The sequence below is a fragment of the Oncorhynchus gorbuscha genome, unplaced genomic scaffold, assembly GCF_021184085.1.
Source record: "Oncorhynchus gorbuscha isolate QuinsamMale2020 ecotype Even-year unplaced genomic scaffold, OgorEven_v1.0 Un_scaffold_814, whole genome shotgun sequence".
Taxonomy (NCBI): domain Eukaryota; kingdom Metazoa; phylum Chordata; class Actinopteri; order Salmoniformes; family Salmonidae; genus Oncorhynchus; species Oncorhynchus gorbuscha.
This window is the reverse complement of record NW_025745819.1, coordinates 137,626-161,237: the sequence shown is the minus strand read 5'-3', so window position 1 is coordinate 161,237 and position 23,612 is coordinate 137,626. Positions and strand designations below refer to the sequence as shown.

At 40.7% G+C, this 23,612-nt stretch overlaps 1 protein-coding gene across 1 annotated transcript in view; it reads left to right on the top strand.

The window, feature by feature from the left end:
- The window catches only part of cpn1 (carboxypeptidase N, polypeptide 1), a 151,244-nt gene extending 144,672 nt beyond the window's left edge, over positions 1 to 6,572 (top strand). Inside the window, exons 7-9 of the mRNA XM_046335666.1 lie at positions 824 to 923; positions 5,326 to 5,444; positions 6,031 to 6,572. Of these exons, the coding sequence (XP_046191622.1) occupies positions 824 to 923; positions 5,326 to 5,444; positions 6,031 to 6,129 (318 nt within the window). The 3' untranslated portion in view covers positions 6,130 to 6,572. The remainder of the gene's footprint in view (positions 1 to 823; positions 924 to 5,325; positions 5,445 to 6,030) is intronic.
- Positions 6,573 to 23,612: the final 17,040 nt, after the last annotated feature.

The window sequence follows — 23,612 nt, the reverse complement described above, 5'->3', positions numbered from 1 at the left end:
TTTACCATAAAGGCCTGATTGGTGGAGTGCTGCAGAGATGGTTGTCCTTCCGGAAGGTTTGCCCATCGCCACAGAGGAACTATGGAGCTCTATCAGAGTAACCATCAGGTTCTTGGTCACCTCCCTGATCAAGGCCCTTCTCCCCCGATTGCTCAGCTTGGCCAGGCGGCCAGCTCTAGGAAGAGTCTTAGTGGTTCCAAACTTCTTCCAATTAAGAATGATTGAGGCCACTGTGTCCTTGGGAACTTCAATGCTGCAGACATTTTTTGGTACCTTTCCCCAGATCTGTGCCTCGACACAATCCTGTCTCAGAGCTCTATGGACAATTCCTTCCACCTCATTGGCTTGGTTTTTGCTCTGACATGCATTGTCACTTGTGGGACCTCATATAGAGGTGTGCCATTCCAAATGATGTCCAATCAATTGAATTTACCACAGCTGGACTCCAATAAAATTGTAGAAACATCTCAAGGATGATCAATGGAAACAGGATGCACTCGAGCCCATTTTCGCCTCTCATACCAAAGGGTCTGAATACTTATGTAAATAAGGTATTTCTGTTTTTTAAGTTTAATACATTTGCAAAAAATGTGTAATTATTGGCTATTGTGTGTCGATTAAAATTAGATTTCATCATTTTTAGAATAAGGCTGTAACGTTACAAAATGTGGAAAAATGGAAGGGGTCTGAATACTTTTCGAATGCACTGTATGTCGATGTATTCCATATCGCCCAGCTCTAAGGTGTAGTATTATAAAAGCAATGGATTGTTTTCTTGCTCTTTTGGGGGGAGTTCAGTATACCTTCCTTCCGCCCTCTCCAGGTGCATCATGGGATCAAAGGAATGGTGTATGATAACAACAACAACCCAATCGGCAACGCAGAGATTTCAGTAGCTGGTATCAACCACGATGTGACCACTGGTAAGAGGGGCAGAGAAACCATTTTACTCACATTTTTTCTCACAAAAACACGTACAACCAGCTAAAAACCCTGAGCAATGCCAAAGTTTTTTAGGCTTACTAATAGGTAAGTCTGCACAGATCTTAGTCAACTACAGATATAATTTCCATTTATTTAACAATAGAATACAACAAGACACTTTGAATAAATTGGGGACAATAATCTTTAGTGACATTAGTTAACACATAATATTAGTCTATAAGCTTTGAACTGGGTGTTTATTCTTTATGATAACCTTAAATAGTCTTTGTGTTTCATGAGATTGTAGTGTTTCAATATGTATTCTATAAGTAACATATACCATTTACTAGCATCACATTTCAGATACATACCACTAGTTGCAAAGCAATAGAAATTCATGTTATTAAAAAATACTTAGAATGCTGCGCAACGCTGCTAATTAGTTTTTTTTAGAAGCAAATTAGGATTCAGCAGCTATATGTCCCGTCTGTTGTTGTGTGTACAACTTCCTGAATTAGGATTGGTTCTCATTCAGAAGGTAGACAACAAAAGCAAAAACGTCAGCAATACAAATCTTCTTCCTTGTATCTGTCACGCCTTGGTCTTAGTATTTTGTGTTTTCTTTAATTATTTGTTCAGGCCAGGGTGTGACATGGGGTTATTGTATTTTCGTATTGGGGTTTGTAGTATTTGGGATCGCGGCTGAGTAGGGGTGTTGTATAGGCTTGGCTGCCTGAGGTGGTTCTCAATCAGTCAGGTGATTCTCGTTGTCTCTGATTGGGAACCGTATTTAGGTAGCCTGGGCTTCACTGTGTATTTCGTGGGTGATTGTTCCTGTCTCTGTGTAGTTTCACCCAGATAGGCTGTAATAGGTTTCACGTTCCGTTTGTTGTTTTTGTATATGTATAAGTTATTTCATGTATCGCGATCTCTTTATTAAAGACATGAGTAACCACTACGCTGCATTTCGGTCCGACTCTCTTTCTACAAACGAAGAACGCCGTTACAGAATCACCCACCACACACGGACCGAGTGGCGTGGAAACAGGCAGCGACAGCTGGAGCAGCAAAAGGAGGATGAATTATTCGGAGAATGGACATGGGAGGACGTGTTGGATGGCAAAGGTTGTTACACTTGGGAGGAGATACTGGCCGGAAGAGATCGCCTCCCATGGGAACAGGTGGAGGCACTAAGGAGAGCAGAGGCAGCCGGAGATAGGAGCCGACGATACGAGGGAACACGGTTGGCAAGGAAGCCCGAAAAGCAGCCCAAAAAAATTATTGGGGGGGGCTTAAAGAGAGTATGGCTATGCCAGGTAGGAGACCTGCGCAAACTCCCTGTGCTTACCGGGGGGCTAGAGAGACCGGGCAGGCACCGTGTTATGCTTTTGAGCGCACGGTGTTTCCAGTGCGGGTGCATAGCCCGGTGCGGCACATACCAGCCCTTCGTATTGGCCGGGCTAGAGTGGGCATCGAGCCAGGTAAGGTTGGGCAGGCTCGGTGCTCAAGAGCTCCAGTGCGCCTGCATGGTCAGGTCTATCCAGAGCATACTCTCCTTGTTTATTGTGAGGAGCCAAGGAGGAAACCAGAACCAGAGCTGGTGTTAGAGGTGAGCGAAAGTGGAGGAGAGAGTAATGAGGGAGTTGCTAGCATGGTGCTATAGGTACGATATTCGTCCGACGGAGTGTGTCGGGGATTTAATGGCACCTGGGTCAGCGCTCCATACTCGTCCTGAGGTGCGTGTTAGTCGGCTGGTGAAAAATGTGCCAGCCTCACGCACCAGGCCTCCTGTGTACCTACCTAGCCTTGCACGTCCTGTGCCAGTCCTGCTCTCAGGCTCTCCAGTACACCTTCACGGTCCAGTCCATCCTGTGCCACCTTCACACACCAGTCCTCCGGTAGCAGCTCCCCGCACCAGGCTTCCTGTGCGTGTTCTCGATCCTGTAGCACCAGTTCCAGCACCACGCACCAGGCCTTCTGTGCACCTCGCCTGTTCAGCACAGCCAGAGCATTCCTTCCCTCCTGCGCTGTCGGAGTCTCCCGCCTGTTCGGAGCAGTCTGCAGGGAGCTGCCAGTCTGCAGGGAGCTGTCAGTCTGCAAGGTGCTGTCAGTCTGCATGAAGCAGCCAGTTTCACGTTCCATTTGTTGTTTTTGTATATGTATAAGTTATTTCATGTATCGCGATCTCTTTATTAAAGACATGAGTAACCACTACGCTGCATTTCGGTCCGACTCTCTTTCTACAAACGAAGAACGCCGTTACAGTATCTGATAATATTATAAGGTAAGAAGCAGTAGTTAGCCATTTTTGGCATTTCGCAGCAGTGTCCTTCAAAACCCCATGAATAAATTGAATATATGGCTAAAATGTTACATGTAGGTCCTTCAAACTGAGACTCTGTGAGTACGGTTACATGCACACAATAATGCGATTATTGTGAATATAATAGTTATATGAAAACATTTACAGGCTCTGCAAAGAAGAGAGATTTCCCTAATAATCTTGTTTACATGAACACATCTGAAATCAGGCTAACTGATTGCACTCTGATCAATGCAGAAAATTGCCAATAAAAATAAACATTATCCAACTGCAACCATGGTATTTTTGGGAAGAATATTTGATTCTGAGTTCGGACATGTGAAAACTACTTCTAAGATGCATACATTCAGTTGTTCCGAACTCACTTTACTCTCACTAAAGAGGGATGTTGCTGGTGCTAGCACATGCGCAGATCAAATACAATGTGGGAATGCAGATTAAGGTGTTTACATGTCCTAATAATTTGAAAGATTAATCAGAAAACCAGGTGTTTTAAAGAAACCACTACACCAATAATAATAATAATAATAATAATCTTGATTGGGCCAAGAAACACGAGCAATGGACATTAAACCAGTGGAAATCTGTCCTTTGGTCTGATGAGTAGGTGAACAGATTATCTCCACATGTGTGGTTCCCACCATGAAGCATAGAGGAGGTGTGGGGGTGCTTAGCTGGTGACGCTGTAGGTGATATATTTAAAATTCAATGCACACTTAACCAGCATGGCTACCACATCATTCTGCAGGGATACACAATCCCATCTGGTTTGCGCGAAGTGGGACTATCATGTGTTTTTCAACAGGACAATGACTCAAAACACACCTCCAGTCTGTGTAAGAGCTATTTCACCAAGGAGAGTGCTGCATCAGATGACCTGGTCTCCACAACCACCCATCCTCAACCCAATTGAGGTGGTTTTGGATGAGTTGAACCACAGAGTGAAGGAAAAGCAGCCAACAAGTGCTCAGCATATGTAGGAACTCATTCCATCTGAAGCTGGTTGAGAGAATGCGAAGAGTGTGCAAAGCTGTCATCAAGGCAAAGGGTGGCTACTTTGAAGAATATAAAGTATATTTTCATTTGTTTAACACTTTTTTGGTTACTAGATAGTTTTTATTTTCTACAATGTAGAAAACAATAAAAAATAAAGAAAATAACTCTTGAATGAGTAGGTGTGTCCAAACTTTTGACTGGTACTGTATATAAATATATTTTTTGGAGGGGGTAGATCAAATTTAATATTTCAGATAGATTGTGGCTTCTATCAATGTAATTGTCTGCATAATTCCGTCCCCATATTTTTTTTGCCTCCTGAAAATAATCTAAGGATTATGAATCCTATTCACACAACCCAACTGGCTAGGTCAACTGGCTAGGTCAAACTAACCCAGTGTGTGTTCTGTCCAATATTTATCTTGCACTGGGTTACCAAATATCCCAACTTGGCTTGTTTTTAACGCCTTCTTTTTTCAGAGTGCAGCGTTTTAGAGTGTCATAACAACCACATTATATAAAATTAAAAACAAATTCCAAATGTAAAAATAAATAAGTAGCATTCTAGCAATCCTAGCACAGTCAATTTGCTTACTCTAGAATAATCATTTGTGGAGGACGAGGGATGGACAGGATGGCTCTTTTTGAAAAAGATTTTGAGTAAACCTGCAGTGTCTACACTATTTTTGTTCTAACAGGGCATTCTCCGTAATAACCACATATTTTGAGGACAAATTCAAGTAGGACCTAATTATTTTTAATTGCTCCTGGTAACTAGGGTACGGCCATACTGAGATTCATGAACGGCGATGAAATCGTGTACAGTATATGATGTGTATCATTGTCTGTCAAAAGTTCAGCTCATCTCAATTTTTGCAGATGAGTTGCAGACATTGTCGGACAATCATCTCCGTTGTCATTCTGGCAACAGATGATTGCCATTGAAAAAGCATTGGTTCCATCCACAATTTTTGTACACAAAATCTCAATGTGGCCATACCCTTAGTTCAGGCTGTCATGGCAGCCACAAGTTGTTGTATTTTTCAGGAGTGTACACTGAACCTATGTTACTTGTCTTTGAGGTGTGGATGGAGACTACTTCAGATTGCTGTTACCAGGCACCTACACTGTGACAGCATCAACATCAGGATACTTGCCTTCTACCAGCACGGTGACAGTGGGACCTGCTGAGGCTATACAGGTGAGACTGTGTGTGAGAGGAGAATGAGAGTTTATTCAAATGTTAGGCATGATATCAGCCTTAAAACTATTTTTGTTTAAAGAGTTCCTCCTGTACTTTTGTACACTTTTTAGCCAGTAGATCTGTAAGTTTAACTCACAAGTCAAAAATGGTCCCCGAAAATGGAGTACTACATCACATATTTGCAGATGCTGTTTGTGCACCACGTCATTGATCGCTCTGTCTGACTCTGCTGTGTGGGTATCTTGCTAGCTGTCACTCAAATGGCAGGGGGCTGAAGCTCATTGGCTAGAACTCGAATTGCTAGGGGGCTGGCCCATGTGGAGGAACATGTAGGGAAAATTGCACTGCACAGCTTCCGGTGAACAGTAACTTTCAAACTAGGGATTTTGTGGCTAATTGAGGAAAAACAGTAAATCTGCTCATAGATTATGCATATATGAACGACACATTGACACATCCAGACCAAAGTGGGTGGTTTAAAAAAAACTTACTAGTTGTCAAAGTTCCGGGGATTTCTTTAATTTCATTTGGTTTTGCAAGTCTGTCTCTCAAATTCAATGTTCTATTTTCTTACTCATTGCAGTTGCACTTTTACCTGAAAGTGGCACCAAAAGACACAAATCTGACACAGTCCCACCACAGCAAGAAAAACCTCTCCTCAGCTAAGGTGGGCCCAAGATGAGACATGGGTGTGAGATAAACAAAAAACACGCCGACATGTCCACGCAGAGGGAACAATTGTGTAATAAATGTCACTTAAAGATACACCTATTTTGTAAGCCTGATTTACTCCTGATTTGTACTGTATGAGCGCTATAATTTTGTGATTTTCAAGGACAGTTTTCATGTTCACATTTTGAGTAAAAAGAATACATAGATTTCCAGTAATTTAATGAAATGAATCAACAATAAAAGGTGGTAAATGCTTTACTTTAATTATTAGTCATTGAAATTGATGTGCAAAAATATCTATATAGCAGCATAGCGCATCATTTCAATACTATAAAGATAAACAATTATTTAAAGATAAAAATAAAGATGAATTGTTGAAACAATTGGTTTTATGAAATATGATATCTTATATTGTGATACTAGCTTTAATTAATTAAAGGAATACTACACTCATGTCGGCTAATTCCTATGATTTACAATATAAAAAATAGGACAATATTTTTTGTGAAGAAATGTTTCTTTTCATCGTTGTAATAAGTTTGGAAGCAACATGTGAAAATCACTGTGGAAATTAGTGAAGGGAAGTTTGGTTCTTTTTTACTGCCTTTTTAAAGCTGCAATATGTAACTTTTTGGGCAACGTGACCAAATTCACATAGAAATGTGTGTTATAGATCTGTCATTCTCATTCTTAGCAAGTCTAAGAAGGGGTAGACAGCACTATTTCTTTACTTCATTCTCAGGTTTTGTTTTCGCATCTTTTACTTTCGTTTTTGTACACCAGCTTACACCACCAATATTTTTGGTATGGAAAAGTTATTTCACAGCAATTTAGATGGTACAATGATTAGTGTAACGGCCATTGGAGGAAGAAGGTGAGGACCAAGGTGCAGCGGGGTACGTGTTCGGCATTTTATTAAATATAACTGAACACTAAATACAAAGTAGCAAAAGGCACAACCGAAACAGTCAAACAGTCAAACATCCGTCAGATGCAACACACACTAAACAGCAAATAACACCCCCTAAGTATGGTTCTCAATCAGAGACAACGATTGCCAGCTGCCTCTGATTGGGAACCATACCAGGCCAAACATATAGAAATAGAAAACATAGAACACAAAACATAGAATGCCCACCCCAACTCACGCCCTGACCAAACTAAAATAGAGACATAAAAAAAGGAAGGAAGTGACAAATATATTTGTCAGGACGTGACAAATATACTTGCTTGTTTCATAACATAAACTGAAATTAGGCCAACTATTAGAATTTTAGCAACCAGGAAATTGCATAGCGATTTCTGCGAAGTGCATCTTTAATTTGTTCAGTCAAAACATTTCAATTTCTTTATTTCATTTGATTCAGTAATGCCCAGAGTAAGCAGAACCCCTACAGGCAAATGATGAACTAAAAACTCAAAAGAATCATGATTTTTCAAGCCTTTCGTTCAGCATAGGGGGCTTATTGGAGCTGTCAATTGTGACTGAGACTTATACAAGTGTGCTTCAAACAATGTACATTTGTGATTGCTAGGCATACAAATATAATTATTTATTAGGATTAGTTTGGGCCGCAACTGGACTAGATTGTGAACGACTCTTGGCTGAATGCAATTGCGTGACCGCCGCGATAGCACAGATACACTACATGATCAAAAGTACGTGGAGACCTGCTCGAACATCTCAATCCAAAATCAATCAACAGCCTCCAATCTTCTGGGAAGGCTTTTCACCAGATATTGGTACATTGCTAGGTGGACTTGCTTCCATTCAGCCACAAGAGCATTAGTGAGGATGGGCAATGATGTTGGGCGATTAGACCTGGCTCGCTGTCGGCATTCTAATTCATCCCAAAGGTGTTTGATGGGGTTGAGGTCAGTGCTCTGTGCAGGCCCGTCAAGTTCTTCCACACCGATCTCGACAAACCATTAATGTATGGACCTTGCTTTGTGCATTGAGCATTGTCATGCTGAAACAGGAAAGGGCCTTCCCAAACTGTTGTCACAAAGTTGGAAGCACAGAATAATCTAGAATGTCATTCTATGTTGTAGCATCAAGATTTCCCTTCACTGGAAATAAGGGGCCTAGCCCGAACCATGAAAAACAGCCCCAGACTATTATTCCTCCACCAAACTTTACAGTTGACACTATGAATTCGGGAAGGTAGCATTCTACTGGCATCCGTCAAACTCAGATTCGTCCGTCGGACTGCCAGATGGTGAAGCGTGATTCATCACTCCAGAGAATGCGTTTTCAATGGCGACCACTGGTCCTAGTGTCAACGGCATGATGAACTTTACCAAGTACCAGGACATTTTAGCCAAAAACCTGGTTGCCTCTTCCGAAACTTGGCTGCAAGTGGATCTTCCAGCAATACAATAACCCCAAGCACATATCAAAATCCACAAAGAAATGGTTAATTGACCACAAAATATCGTTCTCTGAGCAATTGTATTAGTATAATCTAATCAAATGTTCTATGTGTTGTTGTTGCAAACAATGTAGCTCTGTATTTATATTATTTATTTTTTGCTAATCTTTATCAAGGGTGCCAATAATTTTGGATCCACGGTACTTGATCACATCCTATGCTGAAAACCCTCTCCAGGAAACCTTCACGAGGCACAATGATCTTTGCTGTGAGACAAGAACAGCTAGCCTAACGCTTAAGAGCATTGGACCAGTAAAAGAATGGTCGCCGGTTCAAATCCCTGAGCCGACTAGGTGAAACATCTGCCAATGAGCCCTTGAGCAAGGCATTTACCCCTAATTGCTCCTGTAAGTCGCTCTGGATAAAGGCGTCTGTTAATTGAAGAAAAAAAAACATCAGTAACTGTGCATGGCATTGATCGACCTGACCAAAGCCTTTGATTCAATCAGTTGAGATGTGCTCTGAGAAATCCTTGGGTGCCCTGACAAGCTCAAAACAATCACCAAAGAGTCTGGGACTCAACCTGAAAATACAGAAAAAAAGGTGCTCCAACACCAGCACGGCCTTTGGAAAACTGACAAAATATGTGTTAAAAAAAAAACGACCTCGGGACCAACACAAAACTTGTAGTGTAAAAGGCTGTCATAATACCAACTATCTCAACGGCTGTGAGACAGGGGTGACATACAGAAGGGCACCTTCAAAAACTGGAGTGTCAGCAGCAAAAGATCTTAAGGAAGATACAGGAGGGAGGATCGACAGACCAACGTCAGCATCCTGACACAGGCCAACGTCCCCAGCATAGAATCCCAAATCATCTGGCACCAACTTCAATGGACAGAACACTGTCTGCATGCCCGGCTCAAAGCTGCAAAAAACAACTGGCAGAGGCAAAAATAATGCAAGTGGGATAAAAGAAGGGGCACAAAGACAACATTACAACCAAACTCAAGAAATGCAACATAAACACAACATTCTGGGAACTCCACGCCACAAACAGAGGCAACTGGCGACAAGCTACATCAGACTACGACCACATCCGCATCACTCTGGCAATGAAAAACAACAGAAGCGCAGACCAATTCACAAATAAACTCACTCCCCTCCCCTCCAACCTCACTTGCAGTATCCATGGACCGGTCTGTGGCTCCAGGATCGACCTGCTCAGCCACAGCAGGATCTAAAACAAGCAGGGTTCTGCCCTATATTCCATCAACCTATGTTCCCTCAGCTCTATGTTTCCTCAACCCTATGTTTTTCCTTCAGTCCCCACTGAACCTTGGCACAAATGCTTATTGTTATAAGGTACATAAACATGTAAGGGTATATATGAAGAGTTTAGTTCCAAAACGCTATATTCACACATTTGTCTTTTTTCATCAGAACTGATTGCTTATGGGTACCTTCAGGTGTGTGTAAAATATTGCTGTTCTCTGGTTTTCATTTCATAGATTTTATGTTTAATAAAATGGGTTTTGTTGCAAAACTCTACATATACATTGTTTAGCTGGAATGGAATGTTCATATCCTGTATATTTGACTGTGGTATGTGGTTGTCTCATCTAGCTATCTTAAGATGAATGCATTCACTGTAAGTCGCTCTGGATAAGAGCATCTGCTAAATGACAAATGTCAAATGTAAATATTTTACATACAGATCTCATATTACTGTATTGATGCATTGTTTAGATTCGTTTTTTAAAATATTGAGCTCACAAATGTAGCATTTGTACAGTTCTTTATTAAAAATGTTGTTATTTCTCACATTTGACTGTGTTAAACCTAGCAGTACTATTTATTCCTCTGATAGTGAGGCGGGAAACTGCCAAAATAATGGAAACACTTGGGTAAATGAGGGATACAAAGTATATTGAAAGCAGGTGCTTGCACACAGTGTGTTTGCTGAGTTAATTAAGCAGTTAACATCACATCATGCTTAGGGTCATGTTTGAAAATGCTGGTCAGGCATTTTTGGGGTTACCATGGCTATGCACCCCCATAGGAGGGGGACATACACAGATCTGATCTGTTATTGATGGTCCTGCAGTGGAATAACTCACCAAAATACTTGCTATGCCCCCCCGCAGGGCATGAGTTGTCACTTAAAACTTCTTACGAATAGACGGGACAGTTACGTCCCACTTGGGCAAAAAACAGGGAAAATGCAGCGCGGCAAATAATTTTTTAAAATATAAAATCAAACTTTCATTAAATCACACTAAATCAAGATACTCAATTAAAGCTACACTCGTTGCCAGCATGTCAGATTTTTAAAATGCTTTTCGGCGAAAGCATAAGAAGCTATTATCTGATGATAGCACCAGCATTAAACAAAGAGGGTAGCATATTTCAACCCTGCAGGCGCTACACAAAACGCAGAAATAAAATATAAAACATTCTTTACCTTTGACAAACTTATTTTGTTGGCACTCCAATATGTCCCATAAACATCACAATTGGTCCTTTTGTTCGATTAAAAAACAGCTTTCAAAATGCGCAACGTCACTACAAAATATTTTAAAAGTTGCCTATAAACTTTGCCAAAATATTTCAAACTACTTTTGTAATACAACTTTAGGTATTTTTAAACGTTAATAATCGATCAATTGTAGACGGGGCAATCTGTTTTCAATACAGGAATGAAAACAAACCAGCGCTACTCTTCATGTCTTACGCAACTCTCAACAGTGTTACCCAGTTCCTAGTTGGACTACTTCTTCATTGCACAAAGGAATAACCTCAATCAAATTCCAAAGACTGGTGACATCCAGTGGAAGCGGTAGGAACTGAAAACCAGTTCCTAAGAAACATAGTTTTCCAATGAGAACGCACTGAACAGAGACCTCAAAAATATTTTTTTGAATGGTTAGTCCTCAGGGTTTTGCCTGCTACTTAAATTCTGTTATACTCACAGACATGATTCAAACAGTTTTAGAAACTTCAGTGCTTTCTTTCCAAATCTAGGAATAATATGCATATCTTATGTTCTTGGCATGAGTAGCAGGAAGTTCAAATTGGGCACGCTATTTATTCAAAAGTGAAAATTCTGCCCCCTAGCCCCAAGAGGTTATGAGCATGAAAACTATGTAAACCATATGCCATGGCTGTCTCAGTCACCAGATCTCAACCCAATTGAACATTTATGGGAGATTCTGGAGTGGCGCATGAGACAGTTTTCCACCACCATCAACAAAACACCAAATTCTGACATTTATTGTGGAAGAATGGTCTCACATCCCTCCAATAGAGTTCCTGAATGTATGCCAAGGTGCATTGAAGCTGTTGTGGCTCATGGTGGCCCCAATGCCCTATTAAGACACTTTATGTTGTTGTTTCCTTTATTTTAGCAGTTACCTGTATAGCATTTTGCAACAAAACATTAGTATTTTGTATCTCTGAAATGAAACTATCAAGTAATACATTTCAAAAAAATTGTCGCGGCTGATTTCCTCTTCGTCTGAAGAGTAGCAGGGATCGGACCAATACGCAGCGTATTTCGTGCTCAACATGTTTTAATGAAAGACGAATAAACGTGAACACTAAACAGTCCTATCTGGTGCAGAGAACACAGAGACAGGAAACAATCACCAACAAAGTACCCACAGAATATGGCTGCCTAAATATGGTTCCCAATCAGAGACAACGATAGACAGCTGCCTCTAATTGAGAACCAATGTAGGCAAACATAGACATACAAAATACCTATAATGGATACAGCCCCAGAAACATACAAAAACCCCTAGACATGATAAAAACACATACATCACCACCATGACCTAACCAAAATAACAAGGAAAACAAAGAATACTAAGGTCAGGGTGTGACACAAATACATGTCTGTCATTGAACAACCCTAAGCCATGATTAGATGATGAAAAACACACCAATTTCTTTCATAAGTTCTTTAATCAATAAAAGCTAATTTACAGAAATGTCATAAAATGTATATATAGCATTTTGGAATTAAACTCTTCATATGGTACCTACTGAATATGTTTAATAACGATGACATAGACCTTTTGACAATATTACAGCAGAATGCATTTACTGAGATTGATTTTTCTTCTCCTCAAGTAATAACAAATGTAATGCTTAATCGGCACAGTTCTATGCACGGTACAAAAACGATGTGTTAGAATAAACATGCATCTGATCTGTTATTGATGGTGCTGCAACAGTGGATCAACTCATCAAAATACTTGTGTACATCAAAGATGTGAAAAAATATACCCTATATAAAATATATGGGTAACACTTCATGACACGGTCAACAGCTGACGTAACCTGTCATAACATTATTATAACACTATCATGACAAATATTTAGGCGTGTTTAGACATATTGTAATATTTTATGGCTGGTTATGACACCCACATAAGAGTATCAAAGCCGACAAATCCTACAACACAAAGCAAACCATTCCATTCTACTTAATAATGTTATATAACATTTTAAAAATCTGCCATTTTATTACTGTTGAATTCAATTCTCTCCAATTGTAAGGTTAACATCACATTACATCATTTCACAAATAGTTTAATCTTTACTCATTAATTTTATTCAAGAATTAGATGCAAACTCTATAATTGAGAAATATACACATTCATAGATATAGTTATGTGTGTTTCCTGTCCTTCATGAGGTCACCAAATGAAACACACTCAACATAACTGTCACTTTAGTGTCCAGGGACCAGTCCCACACTCTCAAAGGTGGACATGTTGTTTAAAACCCCAATGTTGGGGATTAGGAGTTTGGCCAAGTGAAATCCCTCTGTGGTCCCTGGTGTTCTCTCTGTGGTCTCTCTCTCTCTGTATTACCAGGGGGAGAAAGTCTCCTCCAGAAATTTATGGCCTGAGATAACAGAACCTGAGAGTAGGAGAGAGTGAGAGAGAGTGGGAAGCCACGATCTACACCGAGAAAGGGCCACGTCATGACACTGGATAACAATGCCTGATAATGTAAATTCAGCAAAAAAAGAAACGTCCTCTCACTGTCAACTGCATTTATTTTCAACATACTTAACATGTGTAAATATTTGATTGAACATAAGATTCAACAACTGAGACATAAACTGAACAAGGTCCACAGACATTTGACTAACAGAAATGGAATAATGTTTCCCTGAACAAAGGGGGGGTTCAAAATCAAAAGTAACAGTCAGTATCTGGTGTGGGCCCCAGCTGCATTAAGTACTGCAGTACTCTCCTCCTCATGGGCTGTGCCAGATTTGCCAGTTCTTGCTGTGAGATGTTACCCCATTCTTCCACCAAGGCACCTGCAAGTTCCTGGACATTTTTTTGGGGGCCCTAGCCCTCACCCTCCGATCCAACAGCTCCAAATGTGCTCAATGGGATTGAGATCCGGGCTCTTCTCTGGCCATGGCAGAACACTGACATTCCTGTCTTGCAGGAAATCACGTGCAGAACGAGAAGTATGGCTGGTGGCATTGTCATGCTGGAGGGTCATGTCAGGATGAGCATGCAAGAAGGGTATCACATGAGGGAGGAGGATGTCTTTCCTGTAACACACTGCGTTGAGATTGCCTGCAATGACAACAAGCTCAGTCCGATGATGCTGTCACAGACCATGACGGACCCTCCACCTCCAAATCGATCCTGCTCCAGAGTACAGGCCTCAGTGTAACGCTCATTCCTTCGATGATAAACACAAATTTGACCATCACCCCTGTTGAGACAAAACCGCGACTCGTCAGTGAAGAGAACTTTTTGCCAGTCCTGTCTGGTCCAGCGACGATGGGTTTGTGCCCATAGGCGACATTGTTGCCGGTGATGTCTGGTGAGGACCTGCCTTACAACAGGCCTACAAGCCCTCAGTCCAGCCTCTCTCGGCATATTGCGGACAGTCTGAGTACTGATGGAGGGATTGTGCATTCATGGTGTAACTCGGGCAGTTGTTGTTGCCATCCTGTACCTGTCCCGCAGGTGTGATGTTCGGATGTACCGATCCTGTGCAGGTGTTGTTACACGTGGTCTGCCACTGCGAGGACGATCAGCTGTCCACCCTGGCTCCCTGTAGCGCTGTCTTAGGCATCTCACATTACGAACATTGCAACCACAGCGGGATGAGCAGGGACCCTGGGCATATTTATTTTGGTGTTTTTCAGAGTCAGTAGAAAGGCCTCTTTAGTGTCCTAGGTTTTCATAACTGTGACTTTAATTGCCTACCGTCTGTATGCTGTTAGTGTCTTAACGATCGTTCCACAGGTGCATGTTCATTAATTGTTTATGGTTCATTGAACAAGCATGGGAAACAGTGTTTAAACCCTTTACAATGAAGATCTGTGAAGTTATTTGGATTTTCACAAATTATCTTTGAAAGACAGGGTCCTGAAAAAGGGAAGTTTTTTTGTTGTTGCTGAGTTTATGTGATATCAATAGAGGTATACTTTCTGGGTGATTTAAATATTGACTGGCTTTCATCTGGTTGCCCACTCAAGAGAAAGCTTCAAACTGTAACAAGTGCCTGCAACCTGGTTCAGGTTATCAATCAACCTACCAGGGTAGTTACAAACTGTACATGAATGACATAATCAACATGTATCGATCAGATTTGTACTAATTCTGCAGAAATTTGTTTGAAAGCAGTATCCAAATCCATCGGCTGTAGTGATCACAAATAGTAACCATATCTAGGAAAAACAAAGTTCCAAAGGCTGGGCCTAATATAAGTGTATAAGAGGTTTGTTGTGATTGGAAGCCCATTGTTTAAAGAAACAATGTTTTGACTCGAACCGCATACACATACAGTTGAAGTCGGAAGTTCACATACACTTGGGTTGGAGTCATTAAAACTTGTTTTTCAACCACTCCACAATTTTCTTGTTAGCAAACTATAGTTGTGGCAAGTCAGTTAAGACTTTGTGTATGACACAAATCATTTTTTCCAACAATTGAATCCTACAGAAGAAGAACCATATATGTGACATTTACAAAAAAAATGAGATATACATGAACAATCATTATTGGACACCCTTTTTCTATAGTGAACTGGTTTCACAAGCTTTCCACGCGCTAATTAACAATAATCTTAAATCTCGTGGAATAACCGTTTATGTGCACAACTCAGAATGGACGGACAAGCGCACAACCTTTCTGTTGCTGATGAAAATCGCAGAAATGTGGGAAAGAAACGTAAAACAAAACTAAAAGAATGGAAAGACAGGCAAAGGAAGATCTTACGGGATGCGGGAAAACCCTATACAAATCGTAAGGGTCAAGAAAAAACTGGGTAAAGCTGTCCAAAAGAGGTATGTGGAAGAACCGTATATCAAACAATCAAGCGAGCTAGCTATAGAGTACAGTAACTAACATGTATGTTGTGGGTTGTCTAATTTGTAACTATAGAGAAAACATATTAGCTAAAGTTAGCGATCCTAAATTAGCTAACATCGTTACAAATGTTATTGCTAGATTATAGAAGAAACATAGCTAGCTACTTTTTCTCCATCCACCGGATGATTCGACATGGCTACAGTAGCTAGTTACACTGTATCCTGCAGGGAAGAGCGTGTTCCACGACGTGCAGAAAGGATTGTGGAAAGTTGACTGATGAGCGCAAGCTGCATCTGTTCAACAGTTTCTATACTGCCCCATACGAGAAACAACAAGCGTTGATTCTCTCCGGCTTAGAACAGGTTAGAAATAAGACAAAACGCCTATTATTATAATAGCTATATTGAACACTTGCATAGTTTAACTTTGACAGTAATGATACGTACATTAACGTTAACTCTAAAAGTGCTGTGTTACACAATGGTGCAATACAAACTCATTCTGTGTATAGATTGTGAGTGTTTTGTAGTTCTATGGTATGTTCACATTGAGGGCTTCATTTTAAATGAGATTAAGATTTCATGACTCAACTTTTAACAAAAGTCATCAGTGCTAAAGTTGATAGACCAACTTTAAATGAACCTCCATACAAATGAATTAACTACATATTGCATTTAAGTTATTTACATGAAGGGCATCTGTACTTGTAGGTACTTAAAACATCATATCAGGTGTTAAAAAAGGACATCTTACAAGTCATGCAAAATGTCACATATACTGTTCTTCCACATTCTTAAAATTAAAACGGCAATAAAAAAAAGTATTTTTTGAAATAACAAAAAAATATAAATTGTTGTTGGAAGATATGGGTATGGTAAATTATTTGTCAACCATAAAACACCTAATGTGGTACACACAATTAATAAAATAAAATAACTGACTATCTTAAAATGGAAAAATTGTCACATATATGGTTCTTCGTCTGTAGGATTCAATTGTTTACAGATTATTTCACTTATAATTCACTGTATCACAATTCCAGTGGGTCAGAAGTTTACATACGCTATGTGCCTTTAAACAGAATGGAAAATTCCAGAAAATGATGTCATGGCTTTAGAAGCTTCTGATTAGAGGTGAATTCGAGGTGTACCTGTGGAGGTGTACGAAACTCAGTGCCTCGTTGCTTGACATCATGGGAATATCAAAAGAAATCAGCCAAGACCTCAGAGAAAAAAATTGTAGACCTCCACAAGTTTGGTTCATCCTTTGGAGCAATTTCCAAATGCCTAAAGGTACCACGTTCATCTGTACAAACAATAGTACGCTAGTATAAACACAATGGGACCACGCAGCCGTCATACCGCTCAGGAACGAGACGCATTCTGTCTCCTAGAGATGAACGTACGTTGGTGCGAAAAGTGCAAATCAATCCCAGAACAACAGCAAAGGACCTTGTGAAGATGCTGGAGGAAACAGGTACAAAAGTATCTATATCCACAGTAAAATGAGTCCTATGTCGACATAATCTGAAAAGCCGCTCAGCAAGGAAGAAGCCGCAGCTGCAAAACCGCCATAAGACAAAGATTGTACTTTTTGTATAAATGTCCTCTGGTCTGATGAAACGAAACTAGAACTCTTTGGCTAGAGATTCTGGGTTCGTCGCACAATTGGCACAGCATCGTCTGGGTTAGGGAGGGTTTGGCCGGCAGGGATATCCTTGTCTCAACGCGCACTAGCGACTCCTGTGGCGGACCGGGTGCAGTGCATGCTGACACGGTTGCCAGGTGTACGGTGTTTCCTCCGACACATTGGTGCGGCTGGCTTCCGGGTTGGATGAGCATTGTGTCAAGGAGCAGTGCGGCTTGGTTGGGTTGTGTTTCATTCTTGCTTCAATATATCCACGTAATTTTCCGTCCTCATGATGCCATCTGTGTTGGTAAGTGCACCAGTCCCTCCTGCAGAAAAGCACCCCCAGAACATGATGCTAACACCCCCGTGCTTCAAGGTTGGGATGGTGATCTTTGGCTTGCAAGCCTCCTCCTTTTTCCTCCAAACATAACGATGGTCATTATAGCCAAACAGCTCTATTTTTGTCATGTATTGTCATATATTGTCATGTCTTGTCCCTGTGCTTTCTCTTCTATTCGTTTCCCCCTGCTGGTCTTATTAGGTTATTTCCCTCTCTCTATCCCTCTCTCTCTCTATCGTTCCGTTCCTGCTCCCAGCTGTTCCTCATTCTCCTAACTACCTCGTTTACTCTTTCACACCTGTCCCCTATTTTGCCCTCTGATTAAGTCCCTATTTCTCTCTCTGTTTCTGCTTCTGTCCTTGTCGGATTCTTGTTTGCTGTTCGCTGTGTACTTGTTCCGTCCTGTCGTGTTTTGCCTATCATCAGATGCTGCGTGTGAGCAGGTGTCTCTGTCAGCTACGACCCGCGCCTACCCGAAGGGACCTGCAGTCTGTGGCCGCTTATCCTGTTATTCCCCTCTGCAAACTAGAGGATTTCTGTTATCCCCGTTTGGACATTTCCTGTTAAGGATTCAGGATTTGTTATTTTCTGTTTGGACTTGAATAAACTCAGTTTCTGTTAAGTCACTTTTGGGTCCTCACTCACCAGCATAACAATTTTTGTTTAATCATGGAGTTAATACTTGCGTACGATTGTTTGTACAGTTGAACGTGGCACCTTCAGGCATTTGGAAATTGCTCCCAAGGATGAACCAAACTTGTGGAGGTCTACAATTATTTTTCTGAGGTCTTGGCTGATTTCTTTTGATTTTCCCAAGATATCAAGCGAAGAGGCACTGAGTTTGAAGATAGGCCTTGAAATACATCCACAGTTACACCTCCAATTGACTCAAATTATTCAGTTAGCCTATCAGAAGCTTCTAAAGCCATGATATCATTTTCTGGAATTTTCCAAGCTGTTTAAAGGCACAGTCAACTTAGTGTTTGTAAACTTCTGACCCACTGGAATCATGATACATGGAATTAAAAGTGAAATAATCTCCCTGGAAACAATTACTTGTGCCATGCACAAAGTAGATGTCCTAACCGACTTGCAAAAACAATAGTTTGTTTTAACAAGAAATTTGGGGAGTGGTTGAGAAACAAGTTTTAATGACTCCAACCTAACTGTATGTAAACTTCCGACTTCAACCCTATATATACATGTCCCATAGAGGATAACAAACTTGTATGCCATCTGCTCTCCACTTTCTGGATGATTCAGTGGAATTACAGTATGATAGCTAAGGAGATGGAGAAAATCTGGTGTTTCATTGCAAATATGCAGACAGAATCAGAAAGAGAACACACAGAAGGCTGTTGTATAAAACACCTGTCTCCGAATTAAATCTTCAAACTATGGGCAATCATCACATCCATGACAGAGAGGGAGAAGCGTCCATCCATGTATGCGAGGAAGATTCTAATTTAGTCAGAAAGTAATTTTCATTTCAAGTTAAAGCATATGATCTGTGTAATAATATTATTCATATCTCAGAGCCATTTGCATTGCTAGTTATAGCCTAATGTTAGCTAGCTAACATTGAACCTGGTTGGTTAACTACCTGCAGAGGGGCCTGTGGCACAGTCAGGTCGAACAGGAAGGGGATGCCGGCATTCGGATGCAGGAAGATGCAGAGAGAGGAGGTGGAGTTCAAGGAAAACTGTCAACAGCTGGCAGTAAAGTGGCATGACAAAAGAGACGTCCATGTCCTCTCCACTGTCCATACAGCAATCATGTCGGCCACAGGGAAGGTGGACCACCTGATGGAAGAAAGAAAGATCAAACCAGACTGTGTGCTTGACTATAACCTCAAAATGGGGGCAGTGGATAAGGTGGACATGATAAACAGCTTTGTGGAATGCGCTCAGAAAACTACCAAGTACTATAAGAATATTTTTTTCGATGTTATCGACACTGCTGCCCTAATTGGCCACATAGTTCACTGCCAACTAACAGGTGAGATGATTACCGACAATGTATTTTTTGTAATTGGACGTACATTTCACATAAAAATCGCATACCATTCCATTATGCAATTATATTGACAATATATTGATCTCACCCACCTACCCACTGCCTCATCATCATCTCCCCTCATTCATCCTCCTCACTCCCTCTCTCCCATAGGTAAAGTAATTACATACCAAAAGTACAGAGAAAACCTCATGAGAGCTGCTGGAGGAGCACCACACCACTCGGCATTCAGCCACTAGGTGCCATCCTGCTGCAGACAATCCCCTACGCCTCACTGCAAGGGATTTTCCTTGCAAAGTCTGCCTGTCTGGCACCAGGAGAAAGAAGCAGAGGAGGTTGACAAAGTACATGTGTTTAGCTTGTGACACACCTCTATGTATTTCACCATGCTTTGGGAATATCATATGGTCAAGCACTATTGAGCACATCTGCAGCAATTACTGAATCACTGACTTGACAGGTGACCTGCCATGATATTATGCCTTTATAGGTGGGGGTTGGAAATGCAGTTGTTGTGCATATTGGGTTATGCATATTCATAAGTTGTCAGTCTTTTTTTGAAGCTTTTTCCCTCTAGTAAAACTAGTTTTTGTTGTTGTTGTTCAACCACCACCAATACTTCAATAAAATAGATGATTATTACATGTAGGCGTATATGTTTTCTTGCTGTGTTTTCATCCAGTAAAACTGTTAAGGAGTGTACGTTCAAACAGTATGTTGCAAGCATACTAAAGCTGGCCTCAATCTTCAGTTCTAAAGATGTCCAGGTCCAGTTAAGATATTGGCATATTATGGTTTCTGAATGTTCAGAATAAAGAGGAATTATTAGTAATTAGAATAAAATATCAGGCTATAGCAATAAAACAATATAACAAAGAAGTAACATGACACTGCTATAAAAATAATAAATTGCATTGACAAAATCACAAATATGAGTTATTTAACAGTAAGAAACAGTAACTGTTAAACTCCACAAGGGGGCAGGGCAGGGAAGAACTGAGCTATGCTAAACAGGCCAAATGAAAACAAGCCATGGTCATAAGGCCAGGATATCTTCAAAAAACAACACAAGCCAATACTTCTCTGATGCAATTAGCATTGTTTTACAGATATAACAGAATATAGCTAGCTACATAAGCACAATTGAGTATAACACCATAAAAGTTATGAAATTAGTACCTTGCATGTCCACTGTTATAAGGAAAACACACAAATATATTATGCTCCATACATACAGTGAGCTACAGTAGGAACATAACACAACATACAGAAACTATTATAACGTAATAAGGTACTTACTTTGATAGAAACACACACATGTCCAAAGTTATTATCATGTAGTAAGGAAAACAACAACGAAGGCAATGTGGACACCAGCCAAAAAGTGTGAAAACGTTTGTGCAGGTCTTGTTCTGAGTTTGATGATGGCATACAGATGGATCCCGTGCCCCCCAATGATACCCTAGACTTCCTTTTTGCCTACTCCACCATGCCAGGTAACCCACAACATCACCATACATTTTCCAGGTAATCTCGTCGTCCACTAAATGATCCCTGCGCAGATAGTCTGACAGAAATCCCACAGTTACTATCTCTGCCTCAGACCCTCACAGGTTACGCCTGGGACCATGGTAGCTGGTAATACACATCCACTACCCAGTTTTGTTGCTGTGTGAGAGAATCTGATTGTGAGACTCTATAGCTAGGTTTTCACCCAATTGGCAATAGATTTTTATGAAAATTTTCTCAAATCTGCATAAACAAAATATTCAAATTTTCCCACCAGTGGTGTGTTTTCACCAAACTGACTTTTTCCAGATATAAAATCAATCAATATTCTTAAGTTTTCATGTACTGAATAAGTTCAATGTGTTTCGAACGCATTTTCAACTCTACCAATAGTTTTGTCAAAAAACAGCTGTGTTAAATAGCAAATGTGCCTACTCTGGTCTTGGCTCCTGCGGTCTAGCCAACAGCTCATAGATACAATGCAGGTAGGCTAGTCTACATGATGAGATCATTATGAATAAGCCAGAATATTATTATTTGTCAAATGGCAGTCAAGCATCACTCATCATGTCACCAGAATAAGACCCACAATATTTATTGGAAAGGAGTATCAAGCTCATCACCGTGCACATTCACCACCCTATGAAGTTCATAATGTTGTATTTCTTCTGTAGCCTAATAAACTGCATGGTTTCCCGAGTCGTAGAACCACACACCATATCATCGCGTGACTCCACATTTACTTTGATATGATGGCTATTATAGCCATATTTGTGCATAAAGGCGTAATTCATTTTACTGACACAAAAGGATCCAACCATGACGAACAATCAAATTATCTGTCTGCATTTATAAAATTGTACCAAAAAATCCTGTTTCCATCACAGCTGTCGTGATTCTTCTTAAACGTTATATGACATTACTCGCATTAAAACTCTGGCTGGAAACATAGTTGTGTGTGTGTGTGTGTGTGTGTGTGTGTGTGTGTGTGTGTGTGTGTGTGTGTGTGTGTGTGTGTGTGTGTGTGTGTGTGTGTGTGTGTGTGTGTGTGTGTGTGTGTGTGTGTGTGTGTGTGTGTGTGTGTGTGTGTGTGTGTGTGTGTGTGTGTGTGTGTGTGTGTGTGCTGACATCAGTGTCAATTGGAGAGAGTAGGGTACTACTCGTGGAGGAATCCTGGGCGCAGCTCCTGGTTTGTTCAGGCACTCTGCAATGTCCTCAATGAGTTTGGCAAGCAGCTGGAGATCATGCAGATCCTCACACGTGTCAACTACATTGTGGCCACCAGCTTCGAGTCCTGCTACGAGGACCCATGATTCAGCGAGAAAAAGCAGATCCCCTGCGTAGTCTCCATGCTGACAAAATAACTGCATTTCAACTGACCGCCAATGACCACCACAGACTGACAGACCGACTAACTGACGAGACTGACTAATCCACACACTGACCAAGAGGCCTAAAAATTCAGGGATGATCCAGGCACAGTGTGACACTGTGCCGTTTGGGCGAGAATGCCTTTTTGCACATAGCGTAGCACTCTGCGTTCATGTGTGGCACTCTGCGTTCATGTGTTGGTGGTGATACTTGCCTCTTCTTCAGGTTATTCCTAAGAATAATGATATCACATTTGATCGGATCTTTGTCGACAGGCTGTGAAAATATATGTATTTTACCGACCCAGAAAATGTGCTGCCATTTTTGTGGGGTTGTTAAAGGTATAGGGGACGGATTCAGTTATATCTGGAAATCTGTTATATCTGAAAACTGCTCATTTTTTCCAGCTTTTGTACAAGCATTTGATTTATTGGCAAAGATCACAGCTAACAGTATTTGTGCCAAATGGTATTTCTTTAGGTTTGGAGGGAAGGGAACATTTCTTGACATGAAGAGGTAGTCACATACATTTGATCATGAACACCTTCAATTGCCAGAGCTTTGTTGCCCTTCAAAAGCACACGTACACAGATTTAAGTTTGTTATTGCATATTCATGTTGTCCCAAAGCCAGAAATACTCTGTCATCTGCAGGGGCAGCTATTACTGGTGGTTCAATTCTTATCATTCACAATTCACCTGAACTAATTCGCACACTGCATTGTTCCAATGTTTCTGCAACGTTCCAGCACAATTTACAGGATTGCAACTACGGATTACTAGTAACTTTGGGAAAACATTCGGTGCCATCTTGAATTTTTTGCCATTATCTTTTTCCAGTCTTTGTTTAATTTCATCAGTCATTTTCTTATTTTATTTTTTTCATGATTACAAAATAATTC